Source organism: Lagopus muta, chromosome 8 (genome assembly GCF_023343835.1).
Source record: "Lagopus muta isolate bLagMut1 chromosome 8, bLagMut1 primary, whole genome shotgun sequence".
NCBI lineage: Eukaryota > Metazoa > Chordata > Aves > Galliformes > Phasianidae > Lagopus > Lagopus muta.
This window is the reverse complement of record NC_064440.1, coordinates 41,123-65,662: the sequence shown is the minus strand read 5'-3', so window position 1 is coordinate 65,662 and position 24,540 is coordinate 41,123. Positions and strand designations below refer to the sequence as shown.

Genomic DNA, 24,540 nt, shown 5'->3' with positions numbered 1-24,540 from the left:
TTTAGAGATGCCACCTGGCTAGTTTCTAACCAGCCTGTCTGGTCTTACTCGCGTGTCCCAGATCTGTCGGAGCTATTAGGTGTGCACACATCGGGTCTGTATGCTGTATGCCTGTCAGGGAGGGTGGATGTCTGTCAGGGAGGGTGGATGTTTGTTTTGTTTCGTTTTCCTACGGCCTGGCTAGCCTGCCACTATTTCACACTCCTTTATCTGACGTAACAGTGCGATGTTGGGCACTCAGTGTGCTGCTGGGACTCAGTAAAGCCCTGCTGCATAACGGCAGCAACGAAACGCCGAAGCGGCGATGGAACCAAGGCTCTGCCGCCCCGAGCGCAGCGCCCCCTGGCGGCTGCGGCAGCGCACCCCCTTCCCCGTCTCCGCCGCTCTCGCGAGATTCCGGGCACGGGCGGGGCGCGGGCAGGGATTGACGGACTCGCGGCACAGCGCCGGCGCCATTGTGTTGCGGGTCGAGGCGGCGGGCTCCGTTCGGCCGTCTGCGGGTCCGGCCCGGCCTCTCCGGCGGATCTCCAATGCTCGTGTCGCGAGGGCCTCGCCCGTGAGAGTGAGTACGAGCCCGACGGTCTCGAGGAGGGGAGGGTGTCCCCGCGGGCCCGGCTCCTGCCCCGCGCGTCGGGCTGCGGCCGGGCGCTCGCGGAACCATTTTGTCTCGGTGCCGCCCGGCTCCTCCCTCCTCTCTGCGGCCGCCGCTGATGGGCGCGCGCCTCCCTGGCCGCGTCCCGTATGTGACTCCGGGCCGCTCCGCGCCGCTCCTCGCCTCCGTCCAGGGAGCCGCCGTCCTGCGGAATCGGAGCGGGGCGCTCCGTGCCGCCTTTTGGCTGGCTGCGAGACGCCGCTTGGCGCTGTCGCCCGCTGGGCAGAGCCCCGTGACGGCGGCCTCCCCGTGACCCCCGGCCCGCAGGGTGCGGAAGGAGCTGCTGCTGCGCCTGGTGCCGGGATCTCGGTCCGCCTGGGACGCTGCTGAGTTCTTGTCGGCCTTCTTGGCTGGCGGCTGGTTGCGCGGACTGACGAAACTGACCCTGAGCTCCGTTTTGCTTGCCGCTCTAAATGTCGTCTGATGAAACGTGAAGAACACGCGGTCACAAATTGGTTCTGCGACGATCTTATGAGCCGCTGTATGTCAGAGCGCGCTAAAATCTCTAGCCCTAAGAGCTCTAAGCGTTGGCTGAAGCATCGCCACGTAGTGCTGAGGTGGGCCCTGAATTTCTGAGCTGGAAGTGAGGTATGTGCAGCTCAAAGCGGGGACCCACAAATGTGCTAAGCTATTGCATGGCAGCTAGAAAGGCTTCACTGTCCGGTAGACACGAGTATGTCCTGTTGCCTCTCATTCCTTAGTGGGTGGGGTTAGGGTGACAGAGAAGGAGGAGTGAGAGGCTTTTATATTCTAAATATTTGCTATGTTATTTTTACCTTTTCAGATTACACTGCTTACCTGCAAAGAACTGTTGATGTTTTAAATTTTCTATTGCATTTATTGTGGCTAGGTTGGATCTAGTTGATCTTTTATAATGTTGTTGTAGGCATGGTGGGTGAAGAAGGGAGGGATGTTGGAGCTGTGTACTCCGAATAGGCGGTGCAACTTCTTTCAGATATGAGATGGTCATTTCTTTTCCATGCATAATTTTAATGGCAAAAGTTTAATTTCAGTACCGTTTCTTTCTTTCGTTCTTTCTTTTTTTTTAAACGAGTCTTGAAATGCATCACAAGACTTTATTAGTGGTAGATGATCTCTAATTTGATTTTAAAAATCTTCTAACTTCTTCTACTGCTGTTGTCTTCCCCTGTTCATTTAGATGCCAATTCATGTGCGTACAACCTTTTGGCTTGCGTGAGCCACATCGAGTGAAGATGAATTGCCTTGTATAAAATTGCACTGTGTATAAAATATATAGTTAATGCATTTAAGTAACGTAGCTTCATTTGCTTTTTTTTTTTTTTTTTATTGAAATACTGGAAAAAGAGAGCACCAAGAAAACAAAACTGGTGGGATGTAAGACTGGTTTTGTGAAACTAATGCATCAGTCTGGTTCAGTGGAAGTAGCTGCAGTTCCTGGCGAACTCCCAAGGTGTTTGTCAGATTTCTTATGAAGTTTTACTCTTCCCGTGCTTCGTTGTTGAAAACAGTTGTTCACAAATGTGGGTACTGCTAAAAGCAGTGGCATGAGTAAGGTATGATTGTGAAGCAAGGGGTATCTTTCTTTGGTAAGAGGGCTTATTAAAGTCTGATTAAGACACGTGATCAAACATTTGAGTTGGACGTCTGGTTGCACCTCCATGCATTCCGCTTGAAAATTTGCAGAGAATGTATATATGCCGATTGAAAATGGAGTTGCAAATATAATGAAAAATAGATGACCTTTCTGGCAATCTTAAAACCTGTACTCATATTCCTTCATCAAAACTGCAGGTGTGACTGCATATATTTTTTCACTGGACCGCGTTTAGCCAAAGTATCAAAACGCATAAGATTATTTGCTGTAACTTGAGGCAGCGCTGCGCCCTCCCCAAGCCCCGTATTCAGCTCAGACGGTGCTCACTGTACTCCCACGTGTGGTTGTTATGACTGATGGGGGCCAGGTCTGTTGGATGGTGCAGCGGAGCCGCTGCCACGATGGTGTGCGGCAGGGCGGGCTGTGCCAGGCAGCGTGTAGCTGTGGATAGCGTAGGCCTCTGCTAATTCCTGCTGTAAGGAGCTTCCTTCCTTTCGCCTGGAACCTCTGTGTGTTTTCTGTCTGTCTGCCTCTAACTTTCTAGTTGTGTTATTTAATTCACCAGGTTCTGCACGTATCCAGAAGCAGAATGATTCGTAACCAGCGTGATTGTTCTGATGCTCTGTGTCAGAAAAATTGGATCACTTAATCTGTCTGCTTGTCTCTTACTGCCTTGACCTTTGTGTTTTGCATCAATGTAGAACGTGGACAAACTGTTTTGGAAGTCAAATCTCAAGGCCAGCAGTTGTCCTGTACCACTTAGACCCTTGTATCTATTGCTGTGACCTGGGATTCATTTAGTTTCAAAGTTTGCAACTTGAATAGTTATTTTTTCACACTTCATATGGCTTCGGGCCTGTACTGGGCTTGCAGTGCATGTGATGGCAGATTACTCTGAGGTTTAAATTAACAATCATTACAGTATCTTCAGTATGTTACAAATACTTTAAAAATGTGATTCTTTTGTATTATTGGGCAGATGACCCATAGAAAGTGGTGTAGCTTAGATTACTGAATTTGTTAATGAATTTCTTAACTCACATGACTGACAGTGTTCTTTTGGGCTGTGAAGTGCTGCCCTGAGCATTCTTATTGATACTGTTTGTACAAGTTTGAGAATTACTCAACAGTGCTGTTGTCCATTAGTATTTCCTCGTGGGTTTAAATGTGATTTGAGCAGCTTAGCCATTGCGTGACTTTAAGTTCCTAATCCAAGGGTAGGTCAGTGAGAAATGGAGGTTCCTAAACTGATCTCACTTAACCAAATATGTTAGTGTATAGGCTGTTAATGTTTGAAGCGTGGTTTAGTAACTGGTGTGCCGCTCTGTGGTACAGCCCAGTAATTCTTTGTACAACCTATGTTTATCTAACTATTGGCTTAAATGTTCACTTAAAGCATAGCATAATCATGAGATGTTTAAGTTTTATATTTTATTTTCTTTGCAATGAGCTCTACTTGCATGATTAAGCTTTTAGGCTACTTTATGGTGTGAGCTGTTTTGTAAGCCTAGTGGCTAAACATGGAACAGAGAAGTGGCTTCAAAACCTTCATTTGATGAAAACAGCAGTCTGATTTGCAGTTGTTCAACTGTTTGATCAATGGACTTATGTACAAACTAATTTGTACTGGGAATGTGTCAAATAGTCCTGAGTTTATGAACTCAGCTGGGAGCTGCAGCTGGATGCAAGACGTGTCAGGATTGCAGTAGTTTTTTGGAGACTGTGATACTAAATGTGGGGAAATAATTGGGCTTTATTGATTGATGATTTTTTCTTGATATATTCTCATTGCAGTTTTCAGAAGGCTAGATCAGAATTAACAGTGGTTAAGTAAAACAGGTTGTACCACTTCTGCAAATTGCCTTGCTCTGCCATCTGTTTTCAGAGTTGTTAGCTGTCACATAACCCTTTCCGCAGCACACCACTGGCAATGCTGGGATTCTCTGCAGTGTATTTACTTTTTGTGGTGCTATTATATCTGTCCTGTTCTGAGGAGGAAGAATCTGGGAATATTAGCAAGCCAGTTATCCACGTATCTAAAGCTTTTGAGCAGCACTAGGTCAAAATATCCTTTCAAAGGAAAGAATGACCCACAAAACCACTTCTCATTTGATAAAGGCACCGGTGTTTATTTTGAGATGCCTAGAAATACAAAAAGAGCAAGTATGCCAACTGTGTTGCAGTTGCATCAAGAGGAATGTGAGCAGCAGGGCGAGGGAGGTGATTCTGCCCCTCTGCTCTGCCCTCACGAGACCCCACCTGGAGCACTGCGTCCAGTTGTGGAGCATCCAACACAAGAAGGACGTGGAGCTGTTGGAGCAGGTCCAGAGGAGGGCCACAAAGATGATCAGAGGGCTGGAGCACCTCCCCTGCGGGGCAGGCTGAGAGCTGGGGCTCCTCAGCCTGCAGAAAGCTCAAAGGAGACCTTACAGCGGCCTTCCAGTACCTTAAGGGCCTACAGGAAAGCTGGGGAGGGACTTCTTGTAAGGGAAGTGTCATGGTGTTATGGTGACAGGCAGTCTCTGTGACAGGAAGGTAGAGATAGGATGAGGGGAAGTGGTATTAAACTGGAAGGGGGCAGATTTAGATTAGATGTCAGCAAGAAATTCTTTGCTGTGAGGATGGTGAGATACCAGAACAGGCTGCTCAGTGATGGTGTGAATGCCCCCTCCCTGGAAACAGCCAAAGCCAGGCTGGATGGGACTGTGAGCAAGCTGGTCCAGAGGGAGGTGCCTGCCCCTGCCTACCACTATCCTCCCCCACAGGGGAACTAAATGATCTTAAACGTCCATTCCAACCCAAACCATTCTGTGATTCCAAGTACGTACTTCAGAGTCAAATGAAAGTTTATTGTTTGATGTGAGACACCATGTACTTTGGCTTTATAAAGTGATTTTCACGGGGGCTGTTTTGTAAAACTTAAATATTTCTTTGAGGTAGGTAGATTGCAAGTAGAGTTGTTTAATGGAAAGGTGATGTTTCATAGTTTTGACTCTGAGGACTTAAGTTTGAGTGTAGTCTTTGCATGTACTTAGTTCATCACAGATTCAAGATGCAGCTCATTAACGGAAAATTAATTTGTGAATTTATTTAATCTGAGGATTCCTTCCCTGGCTCATTTTGTTTCCGTGCAGCTCCTGCAGAGTTCTTCGGAGAGTCCCACTAGTAATGTAACAGAAAGAATATAGTGTAGATATAAGCATATAAGAAAGTTCTGTCCTTCTTGTTTCTAGTCTTGTAGCATGGAATGGGAGATGTAAAGATGAGTTGCAAAACAGAGGGGAAAAACCTCATTTTCCATCTTTCTGGTGCTTGTTCAGACCAAAGCTTGGTGTAAGTGTGCCTGCCTGTGTGCATGACTCGTATTTGAGTTGCATTTAAAAAACACTTGTGCATGTTTTGTATCTAAATCTCTGCTTCCGAAAGGGAAAAAAAAAACACAACGGTGTGTCCTTTATTACAGGGTACAAAGAATGGAGTCTAAGCCCTCAAGAATTCCTCGAAGGATATCTGTTCAGGCCTCCAGCTCTACTCTAGGATCTAGAACATTAACTGGAAGCAGTTTAGCTGGTGCATATAGTGCAAGAGATTCTTCACGGGGATTAGACTCTGGTTACCAGGTAATGTGTTTTAACTCTCTCTGTAAAGTGTAAATTCATTTAATGTGTCTTTCTCACTAACCCTAAAGTTGGTGCACAGACATATGGATTCAAAAAGAGGGATGGGGTAATAGACAGAGAAATCTCAGCCAGGCCTTTGCATTTGTGAACAGGAAATATAATTAATTGTATGATCAATTAATTGATGACCAGGCCAATGAAAGGTTTTTTTTTCTTTTTCGCACAGTGAACTAGCAGTTCTGTCTCTGGCATCTTTACCTGCTTTTGTTTGTAGCTGCTCCTTTAGAAATGAACTGACTGATGACAGAAGGGGAGCCAGATACTGTGAATATATTTTGACTGTAGTTACTGCTGTCTTTAATGTGTGTAGAATCTGGCTTTCTGGTCAGTGTAGGTGAGGCTTATGTTTGAATTTCAGTGTGTGTAGGGTGTTACACTTCATGTGTGGATAGTGATGCAGGAAGTACGGGGATATATTGCAGTTCTAAGATTTGACAGTAGGATGTGCTGCTTTGGAGCACCTGCTTAACTGCCTTTGCATTTTGTAGGGGTAAGAAGGGACCCTTTAGGCTGGCATTGTGCTGTCAGTTAGTGTATTAATGCAGCTAGACCTGACAATAGATTGGGCTGTGATAGAGACCTGCTCTTTCATGTGCAATATTTAACTCTAACCAAATTGCTTTTGTGGGATAGGGAAGCTGTACTCTGAAGTAAGAAGCCATACTGTGCAGATGCTTTCACTTTGACAGAGTACTGTGGCACATATGGATTAAGCTAATTCAGAAGTAGTTTTGGGTCACCTGGAATCAACAGAAGATGGTTTGGCTCGAATACTGTGTTGCTTCTGCACCTGTCAGCAGTTGTCAAGTAAAATTTTTGTGCCTGGAAACATAAGCACAGTTTTTGTCTTCAAAGTTGCAGAATTGCAACTTCTTGTGTCATTAGTGATAGGACCAGGGGGAATGGTTTCAAGCTACGCCAGGGGAGATTCAGGCTGGACATGAGGAAGTATTACTTTTCAGAAAGGGTGGTCAGGCACTGGAATGGATGCCCAGGGAGGTGGTGGAATCACCGACCCTGGGGGTGTTCAAGGAAAGACTGGATGTTGTGTTGAGGGACATGGTTTAGTAGGAGCTATTGGGAATAGGTGAACGGTTGGACTGGGTGATCTTTTAGGTCTTTTCCAACCTTAGTGATTCTATGATTCTATGATTCATGGCTAAATGTTTGTGTTTATTTGACAACATGATTATGAACCTGGTCACTTCTGGCAAGTTGTGTAGGACGCTGTGTTATATAAAGCGTTTTCCAGAAGCTGTTTGAGAAGTAAAGCAGCATTTTGTGATCTTTAGCACAACATAGCGCAAGATGTATAGAGCTGCATGTTACATATTGCAGTGTCTAGCACGCACGTGTTTGTTAGTATATAGGCTACCAAGAGCATCTGAGGGTAGTCTTCAGTCAGTTTTCGTCTTTGGACTTCTACCTTTTCTTCACCGACTGCTCAGCAAAACCAAATCTGATAGTCTTGTTCTTTCGTAGGATTTACGAATGCACGGAGTCCAGTATCATACAGTAAGCTCTTGACAAAGATGAGTCTGAAGCTGAACAGCTGCTTTGAAGTTAGATGTGTTACCAAATAGTCTTCCAGTATTAAGAAATAGGGAGGATTATGTGCTTATGTATTACATGAAGTTCACTGTGTACTGTGCATTAGCATTTGGTTATTTTCTGCTGAGCGATGTGCCTGTAATCTGTGGAATGTTTTTTACAGTGCTTTCCAGGTAAAACAATGTAGAACATTGTTGTATCCCTTCTTTCCACTCTGATTTATAGGAAGTAGTCTGAGAGATTGTTATTTAAGACTATTGCTTAGCAGTAAGCATAGGGTAGTAAGCATCTCCTGGTCTTTGCTACTTACAGAGCTGTTGTATGAAAATTGCAGCATTACTTGCAGGTTAAGATTTCAATTGGTTGAAAACCAGTCAGTCTAAATAAGACTAGGTTAGCAGGAATGGAATAGACAGTATTTCTTCATTGTTTTAATTCATTTAGAAGTCTACCTTTTTCTTTTTTTAAAGAAGTATTCAAAAGATCTGTCATTTAGAAGAAAAATGTAGTACTTGGTTTGTGTAAAGAGAACTTGTGGAGTTTAGACGATAGCAAAAGAACATAATTATGTATTAACTAAAAATAACTTATTGGATACAGAGCAGTCAGACTTAAGCATTTGGGTTTGACTAGTGCTTAAAAAAAGCTGTTTTCTATTGTGTGGATAGTTCAATACGTTTTTCACGTATGTACAGATTCTTGTATACTGTCATATGGAGTTCCTTCTGAGTGGCAAATTCATGTAATTTGGCATAGCTGAAAGCCAAAACAATACAAGAGAAGAAAAGGAGAAGAAAAACAAAAGAAAAACTTTCTTATATGCACCATTAAGTTCTTATATGCACCAAACCTTCTCGGTTTGTCTGAGAAGCCAGAGCAATCACGCTAGTAATAAACAGATTTGAGATATGTGTCATACAAATTTTTTTTAGGTAACCTACAATACAAATTCCAAAATACTGTAATAGTACAAGAAAAAAGTCTTACGTTTTATGGTGGAGGCAATCCAGGAGGCGCCTGGAATGCACTGAGGATAACTTCTTGAGTCAGGTAATAGATGGGCCTGCCAGAGGGAATGCAATACTGAAGCTATTGCTCACTGATGCACATGAACTGGTTGGTGACATCAGGTTTAGAGGCTGCCTGGGCTGTAGTGAACGTGCTGGTCAAGTTCATGCTCCTGATTGATATGAGACAGACAAAGAGTAGAATTAGGGTGGTTAGGCAACAGGAATCAGGGAGTTAGTCAACAAAACACCCTGTGAAATTGTCCTTATGATATTTAAGGAAGCGTTTCTTAGGGCTCTCCATCCCCAGGTGTATCAAGTCAGGAAAGGAAGGCAAGACACCAGTGTGGCTGAACTGGGACCTGCTGGGCAAACTGAAGAGCAAGAAGAAAATCCATGAGCAGTGGAAACAGGGACATGTTGTGTGGGAAGAACGTAAGGAAGGTATGGAAGGGACCAGGAAAGCCAAGACCCAGCTTGAACTAAACTTGGCAAGGAATGCCAGGAAGAACAAGGAAGCCTTGTACAGCTACCTCAGCCAGAAAGGGAAAGTCTGGGAGGGCATACCCCTCAGTGAGTGACACAGTCAAGCAAGTAAAAACAGGCAAGGAGAAGGCTTTTTGCCTCAGTCTTCTCTGATAACTGTTCAGAAGGAACTGGGGAGGCAGCATTCCACCTGCTGTAAGTGACGATCATGTTCGTTACCACCTGAGAAACTGAAACATCCCAAATCTATGGGTCCTGATGAGTTGCATCCTTGAGGGAATTAGCTGGTGGAATTGCCAAGCTACTGTCAGTGATATTTGAAAGTTGTGGCAATCAGGTGAAGTCCTTGGTGACTGGAAAAAAGGCAACATCACACCCATTTTTAAGAAGGGTAAAAAGGATGACCCCCGAAATTACAAACCTGCTAGTCTCACCACCGTGCCAGGAAAGGTTGTAGAATCACGGAATTAAGATTTTAGAATGGGTCCAACTGCAACCTAATCATACTACATACTGCATACTGAAGGAGGCTGCAGAGGATTATACAGTGGGTTTGGTTTCAAGGAATCTAAGTAGCAGCTGGTCCAACTCCCCTGCAGTGGGCAGTAGTGTGTTTTTTGTTTGTTTGTTTTTGTTAGGAACGTGACTTCATAGCTGGAATCTGTTGTCCATCTATTTTAGTAGGACAGATCATGCCTATTATTTAAAAAATACATTAGTTAGTATGCTCAAAACATGCAGTCCCCTTCAATTTTCTTTCGTGTATTAAAACTCAAGACCAGGGCAAGACGGATGGATTGTGAGTATAGAGGATAGTGATGTGTTGTCTTGAAATTTGAGTTCCTTAACTCTGCCCTGTTGCTGGAGTGCCTACATCACACCCCCAAAACCATAGATTTCAACTTTGCTTTATTCACATCAACTGAGAAGACATCAATGAGGTAATAATTACTAGACAGGAATTAAAAAAAAAAAAATCTTTCTTTTACCACAGTTGTTTTTATTTTTTTTTTTAAGCCTGCATTGTTTCTTCTTGGACGTATCTTACTTGGGTTGTTTTTTGGTGTGGGTTTTTTTTTTTTTTTTTTGAGAAAGGTTTCCAGATCTGTTAGTACCCACCACTTGCCTGTGTTTTCAAAATTCAAAATGCATGTGATAACCGTGTTGTTGTTTTAGGAATCCGATGTATTGAGTAATTCTGACAGAGACTGGGGAATTGGAGAAAGAGGGACTCATGAAAATCCTTGGAAGCTTACAACATCCTCTCCGACTCACTACTCAGGGACACTTGATCACCCACGGTCTGGACGATTTTTGGGAAGCAGAAACAGACTGGTGAGAATTTTTAATGTTTAATAACTTTCTAAAAGACAATCGGGCTTTACTGTAACCTTCTCAATCTAAAAATCTGCCAACAGAAGCTCACTGTAATGTATCTAGAAGAATACACTTTATTGAGTCAAAATGGAGGAAAAGCGAGCAGGTGGTACTGGAAGGCCGCTGTAAGGTCTCCTTTGAGCTTTCTGCAGGCTGAGGAGCCCCAGCTCTCAGCCTGCCCCGCAGGGGAGGTGCTCCAGCCCTCTGACCATCTTTGTGGCCCTCCTCTGGACCTGCTCCAACAGCTCCACGTCCTTCTTGTGTTGGATGCTCCACAACTGGACGCAGTGCTCCAGGTGGGGTCTCGTGAGAGCAGAGCAGAGGGGCAGAATCACCTCCCTTGCCCTGCTGCTCACATTCCTCTCGATGCAGCCCACAATAAGTTGGCCTTCTGGGCTGCAGGGGAACATTGCCGGCTCATGTTGAATCTTTCCTCAACTGACACCCCAAATCTTTCTCCTCAGGGCTGCTTTCAAGCCATTCTTTGCCCAACCTGTATCTGCGTATAATCTGGGATAGCCCCAACCCAGGTACAGGACTTTGCACTTGGCCGTGTTGAACCTCATGAGGGTGGTATGGGTCCGCTCTCAAGTCTGTCCAGGTTGCTGTGGATGGCATCTCTTCCGTCATCATCCAGTGCAACTGCATGAGCGCTTCAAGATGGGAAAAGGGAAGAACTATGAATACATGTAGGGGGGAGTGGGAGACAGTGAACGAATGTAAGTTCTCGCTTTGAAACCGAGAGGACACATGGGTACCTGACAATACTTCTTCCCTAAAGAGGAGTCCGTTTTTTTTTTTTTTTTACTGTGTCTTAAAAGGTAAAAAGCACTTTCAGAATAGTTAGGTAGATGGAAGAGCTTTGCGGGATGCTTCGGAAGTCGGCCTATGTACCTGTTTAAGCTGGTGCTCTAGCCTTTTCAAAATGAGGTTTTCTCCTTTTTAAGATAAATTTTTCCCTTGAAGTGTTCTAACACAAGCGAATGCTGCATAAGACTCCTGGACTTCAACTTGTAAAATAACAATTGATAAAAAGATAAGTGATAAAAGATAAACTATGTGTTAAACTGATGGTTTGAGGAGACATCAAATTGTTTTTGTACTTGGTTTGTGATGTTAGTTTCTGTGTCTGTTTGTCTTTTTATGATGAGAAAGATGAGTAGTTTTTAGTTGTAAAAAGTGAAAAGCGATGGCATTACACTTCATTTAAAAAACAACAACAACAAAACAGTATAATTTATTTGGTCAATTAAGAAGCTCAGTTTCAGACTATTTCTGGGAGAAGGACAAACAGCCTGATGAAGTTCAAGTTTTTGGTATTTAAAAATCAATATTTAGCTGCAAGTAATCAGATAATAGCTTTCCAGGCTAACCTTTTGTGCTTTTATTTTTTTCCTTCTCAGTAGCACAGAATCTATAAAATACTGCAAAAAATTATCCTTTTATAACTCCTTTGGTTGTACTTGAGCTTAATGTAATCAAGCTATATCTGGACTAAATGGCTTACTAGAATCTGGAGCTGCCACTTAGTTAAATATGTTTTAAGTTGGCAGAAGATGAGCAGAATTTGTTAAACTAGAATCGTTTTTGAAGTACAAAATTATTACCTTCTTCTCTGAAGACATTGAGAACCTGCTTGGACGTGTTCCTGTGTGACCTGATCTAGGTGTTCCTGCTCCGGCACGGTCACTGGGCTGGATGTTTCAGGGTCCCTTCCAATCCCTGACATTCTGTGATTCTGCTTGCCTTAAGATCTGTAAATCTATGTTTGAACATGGTTATGGCATCTTGTAAGTCATCAATATCTTTTAATGTGAAAAAAATGATGATTTTAATAGGGAACAACTTTTGGTGGTAGAACTGCACAAGCATAGTTCATATAATACTGTTAAGTAAAAAGACTTTGAACCTTCAGGTTGCTTTTTTTTTTTTTTTTTTTACTAGTTCTGTGAATCTTCTGTTATGTGCCCTGTTTTGCAATATCTTAGGCTATCAGAAGGACACCTGAATACATAATCCATAACCTTTTTTTCAATTTTTTTTGTTTTCAGTCTACATCTTCCTCTTCTCATTTTACATCTGGGTGTTACGATGATTCTGAAAGAACTCAGGGAGCATATTCAAGACTGCATAGCCAGCAGCAAGATAGTGATTCAAAGCGACCTAAGCTGTCTTGTACGTCTACCTCTTCTGTGAGAAGTAATGGCTTGGCTGCCTTTTCAGGTGAGAATGTGATGACTTGAGCTGAGCTATGTGAGAATTATCGGAGAGTAGCAAGATGAGGATTTACCAAGTTCTAAAATACTTGCATTGAAATATTATGCTACTACGATTCTTAAATATTAAAAGCTGATGCTTAATAGGATTTTATTTTCACATTTATGGGAATATCCAAAGCAGTGAGCATGCTGCTAGTATGGTTTTCGGAGAACTCATTTGTACTCACAACTTGAACGTTAGCTGTACCTATTCCATTTGTACTAAAACTGAGCTTCATGTCTCAGATTGTCTTAATTGGTTAAGATTTAAAGGAAGGAATGAATGTGGTTGTTTTGATTTCAAGAGTCAAATGGTATTGGCAACCCTGTGTGTGTATTAAGGACCAGCAGAAGGAATATCCTTGTGTACTTAGCTCTGTATTTCAAGAAGCATAGTTCCTTGGAAGGTTAGACCATTGTTGGTAGGAGTCAGAGAAGGAATAAGTGTTTTGGTTTGGTTTTTTTTTTGTTTGTTTGTGGTTTTTTTTTTTTTGTTTTTTTTTTTTTTTTTTTCTTTTTTAGCTGTCTCAATTTACTCTGCAGGCCAAGTAAAAAATAAATGTTCTAAATAAAGAATGCTTTCAGGAGAAGCTGAGTTTTCCATTAATGCTGCAATGAAGTGTATGATACGTGGACTGATACAATATAAGCAGATACTTGAATAAATGTATTTAAAGCAATCTGCCAACGGGGGTCTAATGGCCAGGAAATAAACAACAAACTTATATTGAAAATATCTCTAGAACACCTTGAAACACTATTAGAGTCATTCAAATTATGCTTATGCATAGAGATCAATTTTATTTTTTATATCCCCTTGTTATATGGCTATCCAAATAAAGGCTAATAAATTCTTGATCAAACCCTGTACTGTGGATGCTTCCTTATTCTTTGTAAGTAGAATGACTGTTATTAACATGTCTTGTTATGGTCTAGAACATCTTTCAAATTCCAGATTATTTGATTCGCAACCTGTTGACCTAAATTTGGATTTAAAATTTAGCAGTAAATTCATGATGGATTTATTTGGGATGAGTTTTGTCCACTGCTTAAGTATGTACTATTTCAGAGAGATCTTATTTTTCATTAGCAGCTTCAACAGTTAACTCATTAAACTGAGATGTTTTCTTGCTCTTACCACAGAGACAAGTATTTGTCACTGTTCTTAAGAGGTGTGTTCCAGCTTCACTTGTATTGCTGGAAAATCAGTCGTAGGAGCATTTAAGAAGTGTCAGTGGATTGGTAGCGTTTATTAAGACTGAAGCTGCTGTTTTGCCTAACTGTGAAGCTTATTAAGTGATGCGCTGTCTTTGCACAGCAAGACCCTACTTCTGTTGTATTACTTTTTCTCTGGATTTATTTCTCAGAACTGTCTGCAAGATTAAATGAATTGCCAGCATCAGCGGAGTGCAGCTTTATTCTTAGCTTTTTGTTGGTAGCTGGCCACTTGATCAACTTAGTGGTATTGTTAAGTTCACTCTTAGTACAAAATAACCATAATATATGCTTGCATACCAACTTTAATGGATTCTTAAATACTTAAAAACAAACAAACAAACAAAAAAACAACATGAGATTTATTTTCTTGTTTCTTTCCAGATTCCTCTTGGAGATATAGTAGGATTCCCAGATCATCTTCTGTGATGTTTGGTTCCCTGGGAACTGAGCTAGTGAGAGAGCGAAGAGAGTTAGAAAGAAGAACGGATCAGTCCTTTAATAATCTGGTGGATCATAGCTACAGAAACAGTGACTTTTCATCTTCAGCATGTATGTATTGTAGAAATTATAGCTCATAAATGCATAGCTGCATGCCCTATTATTTTCTTCCCATGTTCTCCAAACTTTTTTTTTCAAAATACAAAGACAGTAAGATCTATTTAAATTTTAAAATGGCCTTTTAAATAAAGTTTCCATGTACTGGCTAAGACATCAAATGTTATATGAAGGGTTTGGCTTGTATAGATGCACTCAGCCACAAGAAAATGGTATCGGTGCTTGCCATTATGATACAAACACTATTGTACTCACAGTTGTAAGCCACCTTTCTAATTATTTTGAGATCTCTATCTGTTTTTCCATGCCTAAGTAAAGTGTTGTTTGACTCAGGAAAGAATTTTCGCAATGCACCCATATCGTATTGTCTCTTTTATTTGGTTTCTTGAGTGGTTATTAAGGACAACTGCTATATTATTGACAACAATATTGACAGCAAGTGCATAAATATGTAATACATACTTCAGTGTTAAGGTGGAGGTTTGTTCAGTAGTTACTGCTAGGACTGGAATGAATTTGTTCATTTGAAGATCCTCCAGTCCACTGCCCTGCTAAAGTAGGTTGCGCAGGAAAGCATCCAGACAGGTCTTGGATATTTCCCAGAGATTATTCCACAACCTGTCCAAGCAGCCTGTTCCCATGCTCTGTCACTCTCACAGTAAGGAATAATTTCTTTATGTTTGTTTGGAACTCCCTGGGCTCCAATTTGTGCCCATTGCCTCTTGCCTTGTCACTTGGCACCACAGAGCAGAGCCTGCCCCCATTCTCCTGACTCATGCCCTTTAAATATTGATCAGCACTGGTCAGATCCTCCCCAGCCTTTTGTTCCCTGGGCTGAATTTCTCTTCTTTGGGCTGAATAGGCCTTTCATCATAAGGGAGATGCTTCAGGCCCTGATCATTGTAACTCTCTCCTGGACTCTCTTCAGCAGTTGACTGCCTGAACTGGGGAGCCTGGGAGTGGACAGGCTACATGATCTGCTCATGACCTTCCCTGGCATTGATGTCAGACAGGCCTGTAATTTTGTGGAATCATAGAATCACCTAGGTTGGAAAAGACCGACATAATCATTCACTTCTACTGTCCACCAATCACCAGTAATTCCTACTAATTTGCTGGGTCCTTCTTCCTACCCTTCGTGTGGATGGGTGATTCATTTGTCAACTGGGATCTCCCTGGTTAGCTAGAACTGCTGATAAATTTTTTAAAAAGTGCCATAGTGACCACTTCTCCAGCTACTTCAGTACCCTTGGGTGGATATTGTCTGGCCCCAAACATTTGTGTGTGTTCAAGAGGATAGTAGGCTGCAAACTATTTTCTCTTGGATTATGCGGACTTCATTCTGTTCTCTGTCTCTCTGTATTCAGTCTCAGCAGACTGAGTACCCCAAGAAAACTACAGCTTACTAATAAAGACTGATTAATTAAGTAGGAGTTAAGTACTTCAGCCTTATTTCATCTTTGTTTCCTTCTGCAACTGATAAAAGGATGAAAATTCTCTGAAATCAGATGCACATTTAATTTAGATACCATTTGATTTCTGTTATTCAAAGTCAGTAATTTTATTCTACCTTCAGTAGTAATTTTATTCTACCTTTCATTCTACCTTTTAAGCACATTCTTGATGGTCTTAAACAGAGGCCAGTTTGGGTAGTTTGTTGTAGTAAATGAGGAATATGTTTTGCTTTACCCATGCATTTGTTAAGGTGCTTTGATGTCTGCTGTATTCCTGCAGTATTAGTTAGCATGTCTTCTTCAGTCTGCAGGCATAATGAACCTCTGAGTTATAAATAGTACTGTGTATGTGGTTGGTGGGTTGTTGTTTCATATTGTTTTTTTTTTTCTTACACTTATTGATGATCTTACATAGCTTCTGACAGATGGCTAGTGTTTGCTGTTTTCACATCGCTGTAAGACAGTGAATCATACCTTGATAATCTGAAGGTTTTAGGGGTTTTGGATTCCAGCTGGTTTTAGGAGACTGACAACAGTCCTGGTTTCAGTTTGATGATAGAATTATAAAATGTAAATTTAAACTTAATATTATTCTGGAATTTACCTGTTGACACTTAGGAGTTAGCTATAACATAATAATTAGGACACGTCTTGTCATATTTTTTCCTCTGCTTTCTTGCAACAGATTTTCAGGATAGGCCTGCCTCTACATACGCGGAAGGAGCAAGACCAAAAGAGAACTCATTAAGTGCTTTGAGGTTAAATGCATCCATGAGCCACCAGTTGCCTTCTGCTCATCAATCTTTTTTCAGCAGAGACTCTAACGTAAGATCTTCAAGGACCGGCTATTCTTCAAGACAAAGAAGAAATGAAATAGAATCTCCCCAGAGGAATGTACACCCAGCATTTTCTCATTCTTCAGCTAGAGGCGAAACTCCTTCAAGTAGTTCTGAAAGGGTTTTATCTTCTCAGAGGTCACTGAATGATGCTGCAGCTGACAGTGAAGGAAGGCGCACAACCAGACAGTTGCTGTCTCGTTTAGCATCTAGTATGTCATCCACATTTTTCTCTCGAAGATCTAGCCAAGATTCATTGCAGACAAGGTCATTAGGCTCTGAAGAGTCATCTCTTGTCCCAAGAGTTCAAGCTCCTACTCTGTCTAGCACTAATGGAGCTGCAACTCCTGAAGCTCCAGGACTTCATACATCTGAAGCTTCTCAGGGATTTAGCTTTCTGAGACGAAGATGGGGTTTATCAGGAGTTTCCCAGAGTCTTAACTCTGATCCAGATGGGGAAAGCTACAGACCAGACTCTGAAAGTAGGAGCACAGGGTCCTGGTTGTCATCATCTCTGAGGAACAGATGTACGCCGCTCTTCTCCAGAAGACGGAGAGAAGGAAGAGATGAGTCTGCAAGAATCTCTACCTCTGATGCAGCTGCTAGATCACAGCATGTTTTGAGAAGAAGAGAGTCAGGTGAGGAGACCTCTCTTGAAGCATCAGAGGGCCCTCCTAGGGCTTCTGTTAGCAGACCACCAACACCTGCAGTATCTGGTATTTCCACGGCTACTGCCTCCCCACCAGATTCAACCCACAACAGGAGAAGTTCTGGAATTCTGCCTGGTTCTCTCTTTCGCTTTTCAGTGCCTCCAACATTAGGAAGCAGTCTCTCTGACAATCTTATGATAACTGTAGATATTATTCCTTCTGGCTGGAGTCAGTCTGATGGACAAGAAAGTGACAAATCCAAAATACCACCTTCAAGAGATCCAGAACGACTGCAGAAAATTAAAGAGAGGTAAATCTGTATGTTGTGAGGTAATTAAATGTGCTTGACTTAGCGTGAAAGGGTTTTCTGTAACCTTGATGTTAAAACCTTGATCAGAAGAGAATGTAACTCAGAACTGCTGCCTACGGGCTCACTTTTGTCCTCAGAGAAACTTATTTTTTAATCCTTGCAGATTTGAGAACTGTTTGAGAGCAGAAATAGATGTTATTAAAAAATTATGAGAAATGTGCCACAGTATTTGTTGATACTCCTTCCTATTCAGCTTGCTTTTAGAAGATTCTGAGGATGAAGAGGGTGACCTATGCAGAATCTGTCAGATGTCCTCTGCAAGTACTGACAACAATTTAATAGAGCCGTGCAAATGCACTGGAAGTCTGCAGTATGTTCACCAGGAGTGCATGAAAAAATGGCTGCAGTCCAAGATTAATTCTGGTAAGGCAGATGCCAGATGAGTATAGACTTCAGGTTATGTGAGGAGCTTTACTGGTAGGATTGCTCTTACTGGTATGAAGACATATATTTGAAAGAGGAATAGTCGGGGACAAACAAGTATTTTTTAAAACGTACAAAAAACAAACGCAAAACCAAAGCAAATAAAGCCAACAACCATTGTGGCACGTCTGGATGGTGGCACTTCTGGATATGTGCCCGCAGTCTGTCCTTGGAGTTATTTATAAGAACTGTGTATGTCATTGTTGGAATTCCATTTTTGGGATCATCTGTTAAGATGTTAAACAGAATATGACACTTCAGAAGAGTGTGGAGTACTTTCAAACAACACTGCCAGTTTTGGCAAGTTTGTTCCCTGCTCTCCCCTTGTGCATTCGGTCTTGTAGCCAGTCTGACTGAAGCATAATGATAGGAATTGTAAAATAAAAAAAAATATTTTTTGTTGTACCTGTTCCTAAGCTGTTTCTGTACAACTGTACAGAACTGTAACCGTTCTCTGTTTATCTCTTCCCTCCCTACCCCCCACCATCTCAGTGAACAGGAAGCAAAATACTTAGAGCTTGACAGAGAATATGTAGTATTTAAGTTCTGATGCTTAGCAGATATTTGCTGCATTTATACCAGAAGTCATCATTTCTTCTAATTTTGCTTTGTGAAATAAAGCCAGGACACTAACACTAACTTGTTACTTTCCCCCTGCTCTTCCCTAACAGGTTCTTCTTTGGAAGCAGTAACCACTTGTGAACTATGTAAGGAGAAGTTGCAGCTGAATCTGGAAGACTTTGACATTCATGAACTCTATAGGGCACACGCAAATGAACAAGTTAGTATATTTTGCTTAGTTTGCTAGGTGTTGATTTGGTGCTGGGAAAGCACTCCCCTTCAGAAAAGGATGTTTCTCTTTTTCAGAAGGACTGTTAAGCACATAAAGTAATGAAACTGTGAAACAGATCTTTCTTTTGAAAATTCAGACTAATTCTGTCCTTCCACTCTTTCCTGTTACTGAGCTTTCAGTAAATGTGATACCTCTTCTATCCTGTTCTTATTTGCTGGTCTGCAGGCCTGTCATCTATCTTTGCCAGTCTAGGGTATCTGCAACATGGCTGTGGTGGAAATACTGCATTCATATTCATTAAGTCATGCTGGGTCTTTCCATTTTTTTTTGTTTCAGAATAATTTTTTAACAGTTGCTTTAAACATATTAAAAACTTTACTTTAGTCCTTTGATTAAAGTGGTAAAAAAACCAACTTCTTTTATGACAGAGCTTCTTGCTGATCCTTCCAAGAGCTTTTCTAAATGGAAAGTGAATTTAAGGCCAATCAGTATTACTATCTTTATGTAAAATGCATTATCTTAGAAATACTATGTTCAGTAGTATTTTAAAATGAATAAATAATAAGTTGGCATTAATTTATTGAACTTAATTCAGAGGATTTTCCTTTTTTTATGGGTTAAGTTCTGTGAATGTAGAAAGATTAATGAAATTTGTCTACCTGGGAAGTTAAAAGAGAATACAGAGAAGTGACTCCAGCTTTAGAAGATGTGAACTCAGCCAAACATCAGAATCTAGTTTTCTTACTCTTTAGAGTAAGTTGACCTACTGTAGTACCATAATTCCTGTCACCTATACCAGGTTGTGAACAGAGCATCTTGAGACTGCTGTCATCTTCCGTTTCAGCACTAGTGAATGTTGGTTACTATCATTGTACCTCAGTAGAAGATATTTAAAACTTTTTTTCCTAAAAAATGGGCTCTGAGTGATCAATTTGACAGCATCGTTTTGAAAGATTTTCTTTATTGCAGAAAAGCGGTTTCTTAAATTATTTATCACACCACAAAGCTTTTATAATATTTTTCTTTTGTTTTGTCTTCCTATAAAGCATTGCAAGCACTGAAAGGAAGCCAGCCAGGAGTGGGGTTTTCTGAGTTTTGTGCTTTGTTGATTTTATTTTACATTGTATAATTCCCTGATCCTCCTGCCTATGAACTAGTCACGCTGTCTTAATAGAAAGAGTTCCACAAATAAAATCTATCTTCAGAGGTAACAAGGATTGCACCTGGGGGTGAGTGGGAGGAACTACAAGTACAACAGTATTTCAGTAATTAAATTTTTTAGTATTACATTTCTGTGATTTCCTTGGAACAACGAGAGATCAAGTATGTAGCGCTTCCAGTACAATTTCGTTTTTGTTCTGCTTCTTGAATTGCATATGGAGATACGTCACTGACATTCTGAATGTTTCTTTTGATTTCCTTTAAGGCAGACTATGAATTTATCAGCTCTGGTCTCTACCTTGTGGTGTTGTTGCACTTATGTGAGCAGCGCTTTTCTGATATGCTCGGAACCGCAAGTGAGGCCAGCACACGTGTCAGAGTAAGTATGCCTTCATCTTACGTAAGGAATTGCTCACAGTGAGAACTTGGAACTAGACTGTTGCCTTGAATGATCTAGGAGCCAGATGCTCAAAAAGTGCTCTTATTTGAGAAAGCTGGGTCTAAATTGGTCTGGATTTGTCTGACCAATTTAAAAGTAACAGTACTACTTCAGTTTAGTTACTGTGTTGCAAAATGATTTTTGTCCAGGTTGTTGATAATTGTTGATAATTGTATGTATGTTGCCATAAACACTGGGTATCTAGCCCAAACTAGAATGCTCATCTTCATCTGAAAGCAATGTGCATTTTATATTATTTGACTATCTTACTTGACAAATCTTTCTCATTATGCCAGTCTACAGTGAGAGGTTTGGATCTTGCAGTGCTGTCAGCAGTTTGGGCACAAACCGTGTACTGAAGTTTTAACATTGTGAAGCTGCCTGGTTGTAGTATGTAGAATGGCTTTCTGGCATTAGTCAGAGTTCTCAGTTGGGTTTGACTAGATTATTGTTGCTTAAATGGCTTGACATGGAGGTGTAATAAATGCACCTTTTACCAGCAACAGACCATAATTCAAAATCATTCTACATAGTTACTCTTTTAAAAAATGCTGTATTCTACATGTTAATTTGGTGTTGGATAATGATTCCATACTCTGCGTCAACTTGAGCTGAAAATATGATTTTAATTTTTTTTTTAGTTGCTTACAAAGAATTAATGATTGAAAGTTTGTCCAAAGCTTGTTTGAATGCTTGTATAGCACATATTAGGCTTTTGAGGTTGAATCAGGACTGCGCTGTAATCTTTTACTATATTAGAACAGTAGTCCCCTTTCTATATATCTATACCTATACATACCTAAGAGAATAGCTTATTTTCCACGATCTGCAAATAAAATGTCCGTTTTTCTCCTCTACAAGTATAGAGACATTATATGCTGACTACAGTTATATTACGTATACTAGTTTATTAGCTAGAGTGTATTGCAGAAATATGATGTTTTAATGTGTTTGATCAGTGGTGGCGTTACATTGTTGTGAGATACTGTGTTTTAAACCAGTAAGAGTACCCATGCATGTTTGATAGTGAGAGCACAACTAGGCTATGGTTATTTTTGTTTCCTTATATTTGCTGTGTATCAACATGTGGTGTGTCAGTTAAACAGCGATGTATCGCCACTGTGATGCTGTGTTCTTCTGAAATTTAACTGCCACTGTTGCCTGATAGTTAATGCAATTTTAAAACTTTTATTTATGATTATAGTCCTTAAGGTACTTATGCTTTTTTTTTTTTTCATTATTGTCGTTCACCATAGGGCTCTATTTTGCCATATCAGTGACACTGACAATTGCTTACTTGTGTGCAGCTCTCAAAATAAATGTGTTGTACAGTCTGTAGAATAAAACAGTGATGGGCATAAACTGTTACTAGAATTATTTGACAGAGTGGAAGCTGAAATAACTGTGCAGCAGCAATTTGAAGTCTAATGTGTGGGACTTGAGATTAAATTTTGCATTCATTTTGTAAGTCGGGCAAATGGTTTAGGGTAAGTGACTTCTGGAATGAAGCTTTCCAATATGAAAAGTGAAGAAAAGTTGAAGATTACTTCTTTGCTAACTTGTTGCAAATTTCTGCACATAACTTTGCAACTTTTAAACTACTTTCTCTCTGCCTTGTTTCTAGTTTATTAACCTTGCAAGAACTCTTCAGGCACATATGGAAGATATTGAAAGTAGGTGCTTCCCCTCTTCTCCCCCCTCTCTCTCCCATTGGATCTAGTCAAGGTTAAATGAATACAATCCTCCTTTGCCAAGAATCATACTACCAAAATTAGTTATTGAAAATTTGAATTAGGTTTCCTTTTTTTTTTCCCCCCCAATATCAGTGGAATTATTCTAAGTAGAAGCTGACATTAAGTCTCCATGATTGGTTTCCCAGCACCATACAGTTTAAACCATGGAAGCGTTTTCTGCCAGCAATGCCAAGATTCCTCACTAGTAACAGTTTATTCTAGTAACATGAAGTTATGGAACTGCTTGTGACCTGTAGGCTATAGCCTTTCTCTTGAGTCCTAGTAGAAAAGACGCAGCTTAAGTTTTGCTATGCTCAGATTATCATACTGTGCGTGCCACATTTGTTCCCCCCGTTTTCCCCACGCTTCTTAGGTCTACGTATTCCTTTATCAGCAATGCCTGCTTCTGGGTGAAATTTAAGAGTTCTCAGCTCAGGCAGAGGACTAGCTCGCTTTTTGCCTAATGTTTCTTTACCGTGATGAAATGAAAAAATGTGTGCTGGCTTACAGTAAATGTAGCCTGAATCTGAATATTGTTTTAGGGCATTACAAACAGACAGTGGAAAGGTAGATATTTTTCTAGAATCATAGAATTATAGCATCACAAGTTTGGAAAGGACCTACAAGATCATCTCCAACCGTTGTAGTTTGTGTTTGTCTGTGAACATGCAGATTTTGTATATAAATCGATCTTGCAGCACACCGGGCACATTTGGAGTATGATAAAGAATGCTGTAAGGAGGGGAGGAGACATTAATTAGTTCAAAAAGCGTACAATCATTCTGCATTAAGAGCATATATTAAAAATATTTTCTGTAAAGAAGGTGGACTGGAATTCAAAATTCATTGTTAAACTACTTCCTTCTTACTATAGTCCTATAGAAATTAATCTTAGTAAATGGTATTCTACAGTAATTGAATCTACATTTGAGTGAGGCTTTATCGAGTTTGCAGGTGACAAGTACTGAGTTTCAATTTATTACTCGTACTGTTTAAGTTACGTTTCTCTTAAGTGGTTGGGGGGACTGGTGAAGTGAGGAGACAGATCTTGCTTCCCTCTGTGTTCAGAGGGAAAACAAATCACTTGAGGGCAAATAATTTCAAGAAAACTGAGTTAGTTTAGAAGGGCAACTTTGATTAATTGCTGTTGTGCACAAGCTAACACTTGACAGACTGACTGTAGATAATGCTTACTGAATTTTTCTCACCATTGACAGCATGTGTTTGTCCTTTGATTCACCTTTCAACAACAGAATCCTATGCATATGGTGACATTGTGTTTAACTTGCATATGCTTTTAAGAATGGGAGTGGAGAGAGGACTGCTTCCAAGTAGGACTGGCTTAATTTCATGAAGCAATGTATGTATTTATGTAAGGGTCAGAAAGTAGTTTGCAGAAACTACTTTAGCTTTTCTAGGTATTTTGGTATACAAATCATTAACTCCCACAGAGTCATTTCTTCCCTTTGCATGGGGTGCAGCTGCCAGGATTGCATATACTCTTTTAGCTGTAATTGGAGTTAGCAACTGCGAACATTATATAGAAGTTGAATCTCTGGCATAATCAAGTGTTCTTCCTTTTATTTTGAGGAGAAACAGCAGAAAGGCACTACAATTTGTAATGGGAAATTTGGATTTTAAAATTCTGCATTTTTCAGGTATGACATGCATTTAAAAATTAAGCTAGGTAATTATGCAAGATTGGGACAGGTATTACAGTCAGCTATTGATGTTAAAAAAAAAAAATAATAAAATCATCTTAGTTTCCACTACTCATATTAAACTGAAAGTGCTCTAAATTCCACAAACCTTTATGAAGGCTTCTGATTATGTTCTGTTGTTCCAACAGCTTCTGAGGATGATTCTGAAGACTGATGCTGGTGTAACTTTTATGCTGAAAGAAACAGAAGTGCTGCAGAAATGCTGAACTGACAAGAACAACATCAACATGTGTTTGTTTTTGGCTCTCCTTCATAAAAAGAGCGTTGAGTATTACTGTAGTTTTTGAAGCATTGTGTAATTCAAAATCAGCTGCTGCACTGTGGAAGTCAGTGGACTTGAGAACAACTATTCAGTATGTGTGAAGATTGTCTATATGTATGTGTGTATATATATGCACACACAGTATATATATGCGCATATATATGTAAAGCAACTTCACTTTTTAAATGAAGGTATGCTTCATTTGGGGAGACATCAGATTTTGCGTATATAAGAAAGCTATATCTCTTTCTTTCCTTCTTACTGTAGTCACATTTCTGGTTTTGTCTATCAAGTTTTGCTCCTCTACTGGCACTAAGTGGTTATTGTGGGTGTTGGGG

General features: G+C 40.6%; 1 protein-coding gene across 7 annotated transcripts; it reads left to right on the top strand.

Moving 5' to 3' along the window:
• The first annotated feature begins 413 nt into the window (after positions 1–413).
• MARCHF7 (membrane associated ring-CH-type finger 7) lies at positions 414–24,540 on the top strand. 7 transcript variants are annotated; one of them, XM_048952671.1, is made up of 12 exons: positions 414–562; positions 5,692–5,848; positions 10,129–10,287; positions 12,381–12,552; positions 14,187–14,354; positions 16,500–17,288; positions 17,457–17,610; positions 17,864–18,033; positions 18,765–18,874; positions 20,317–20,426; positions 22,111–22,159; positions 24,069–24,540. In XM_048952671.1, the coding sequence occupies exons 2-12, from the start codon at positions 5,702–5,704 to the stop codon at positions 24,144–24,146; spliced, it is 2,106 nt and encodes a 701-aa protein (XP_048808628.1). In that variant the 5' UTR covers positions 414–562; positions 5,692–5,701; the 3' UTR covers positions 24,147–24,540. The 7 variants fall into 7 exon arrangements, with proteins under 7 accessions (XP_048808628.1, XP_048808622.1, XP_048808626.1 ...); XM_048952665.1 differs by having other exon boundaries at positions 16,500–17,610; XM_048952669.1 differs by having other exon boundaries at positions 16,500–17,610; positions 20,313–20,426.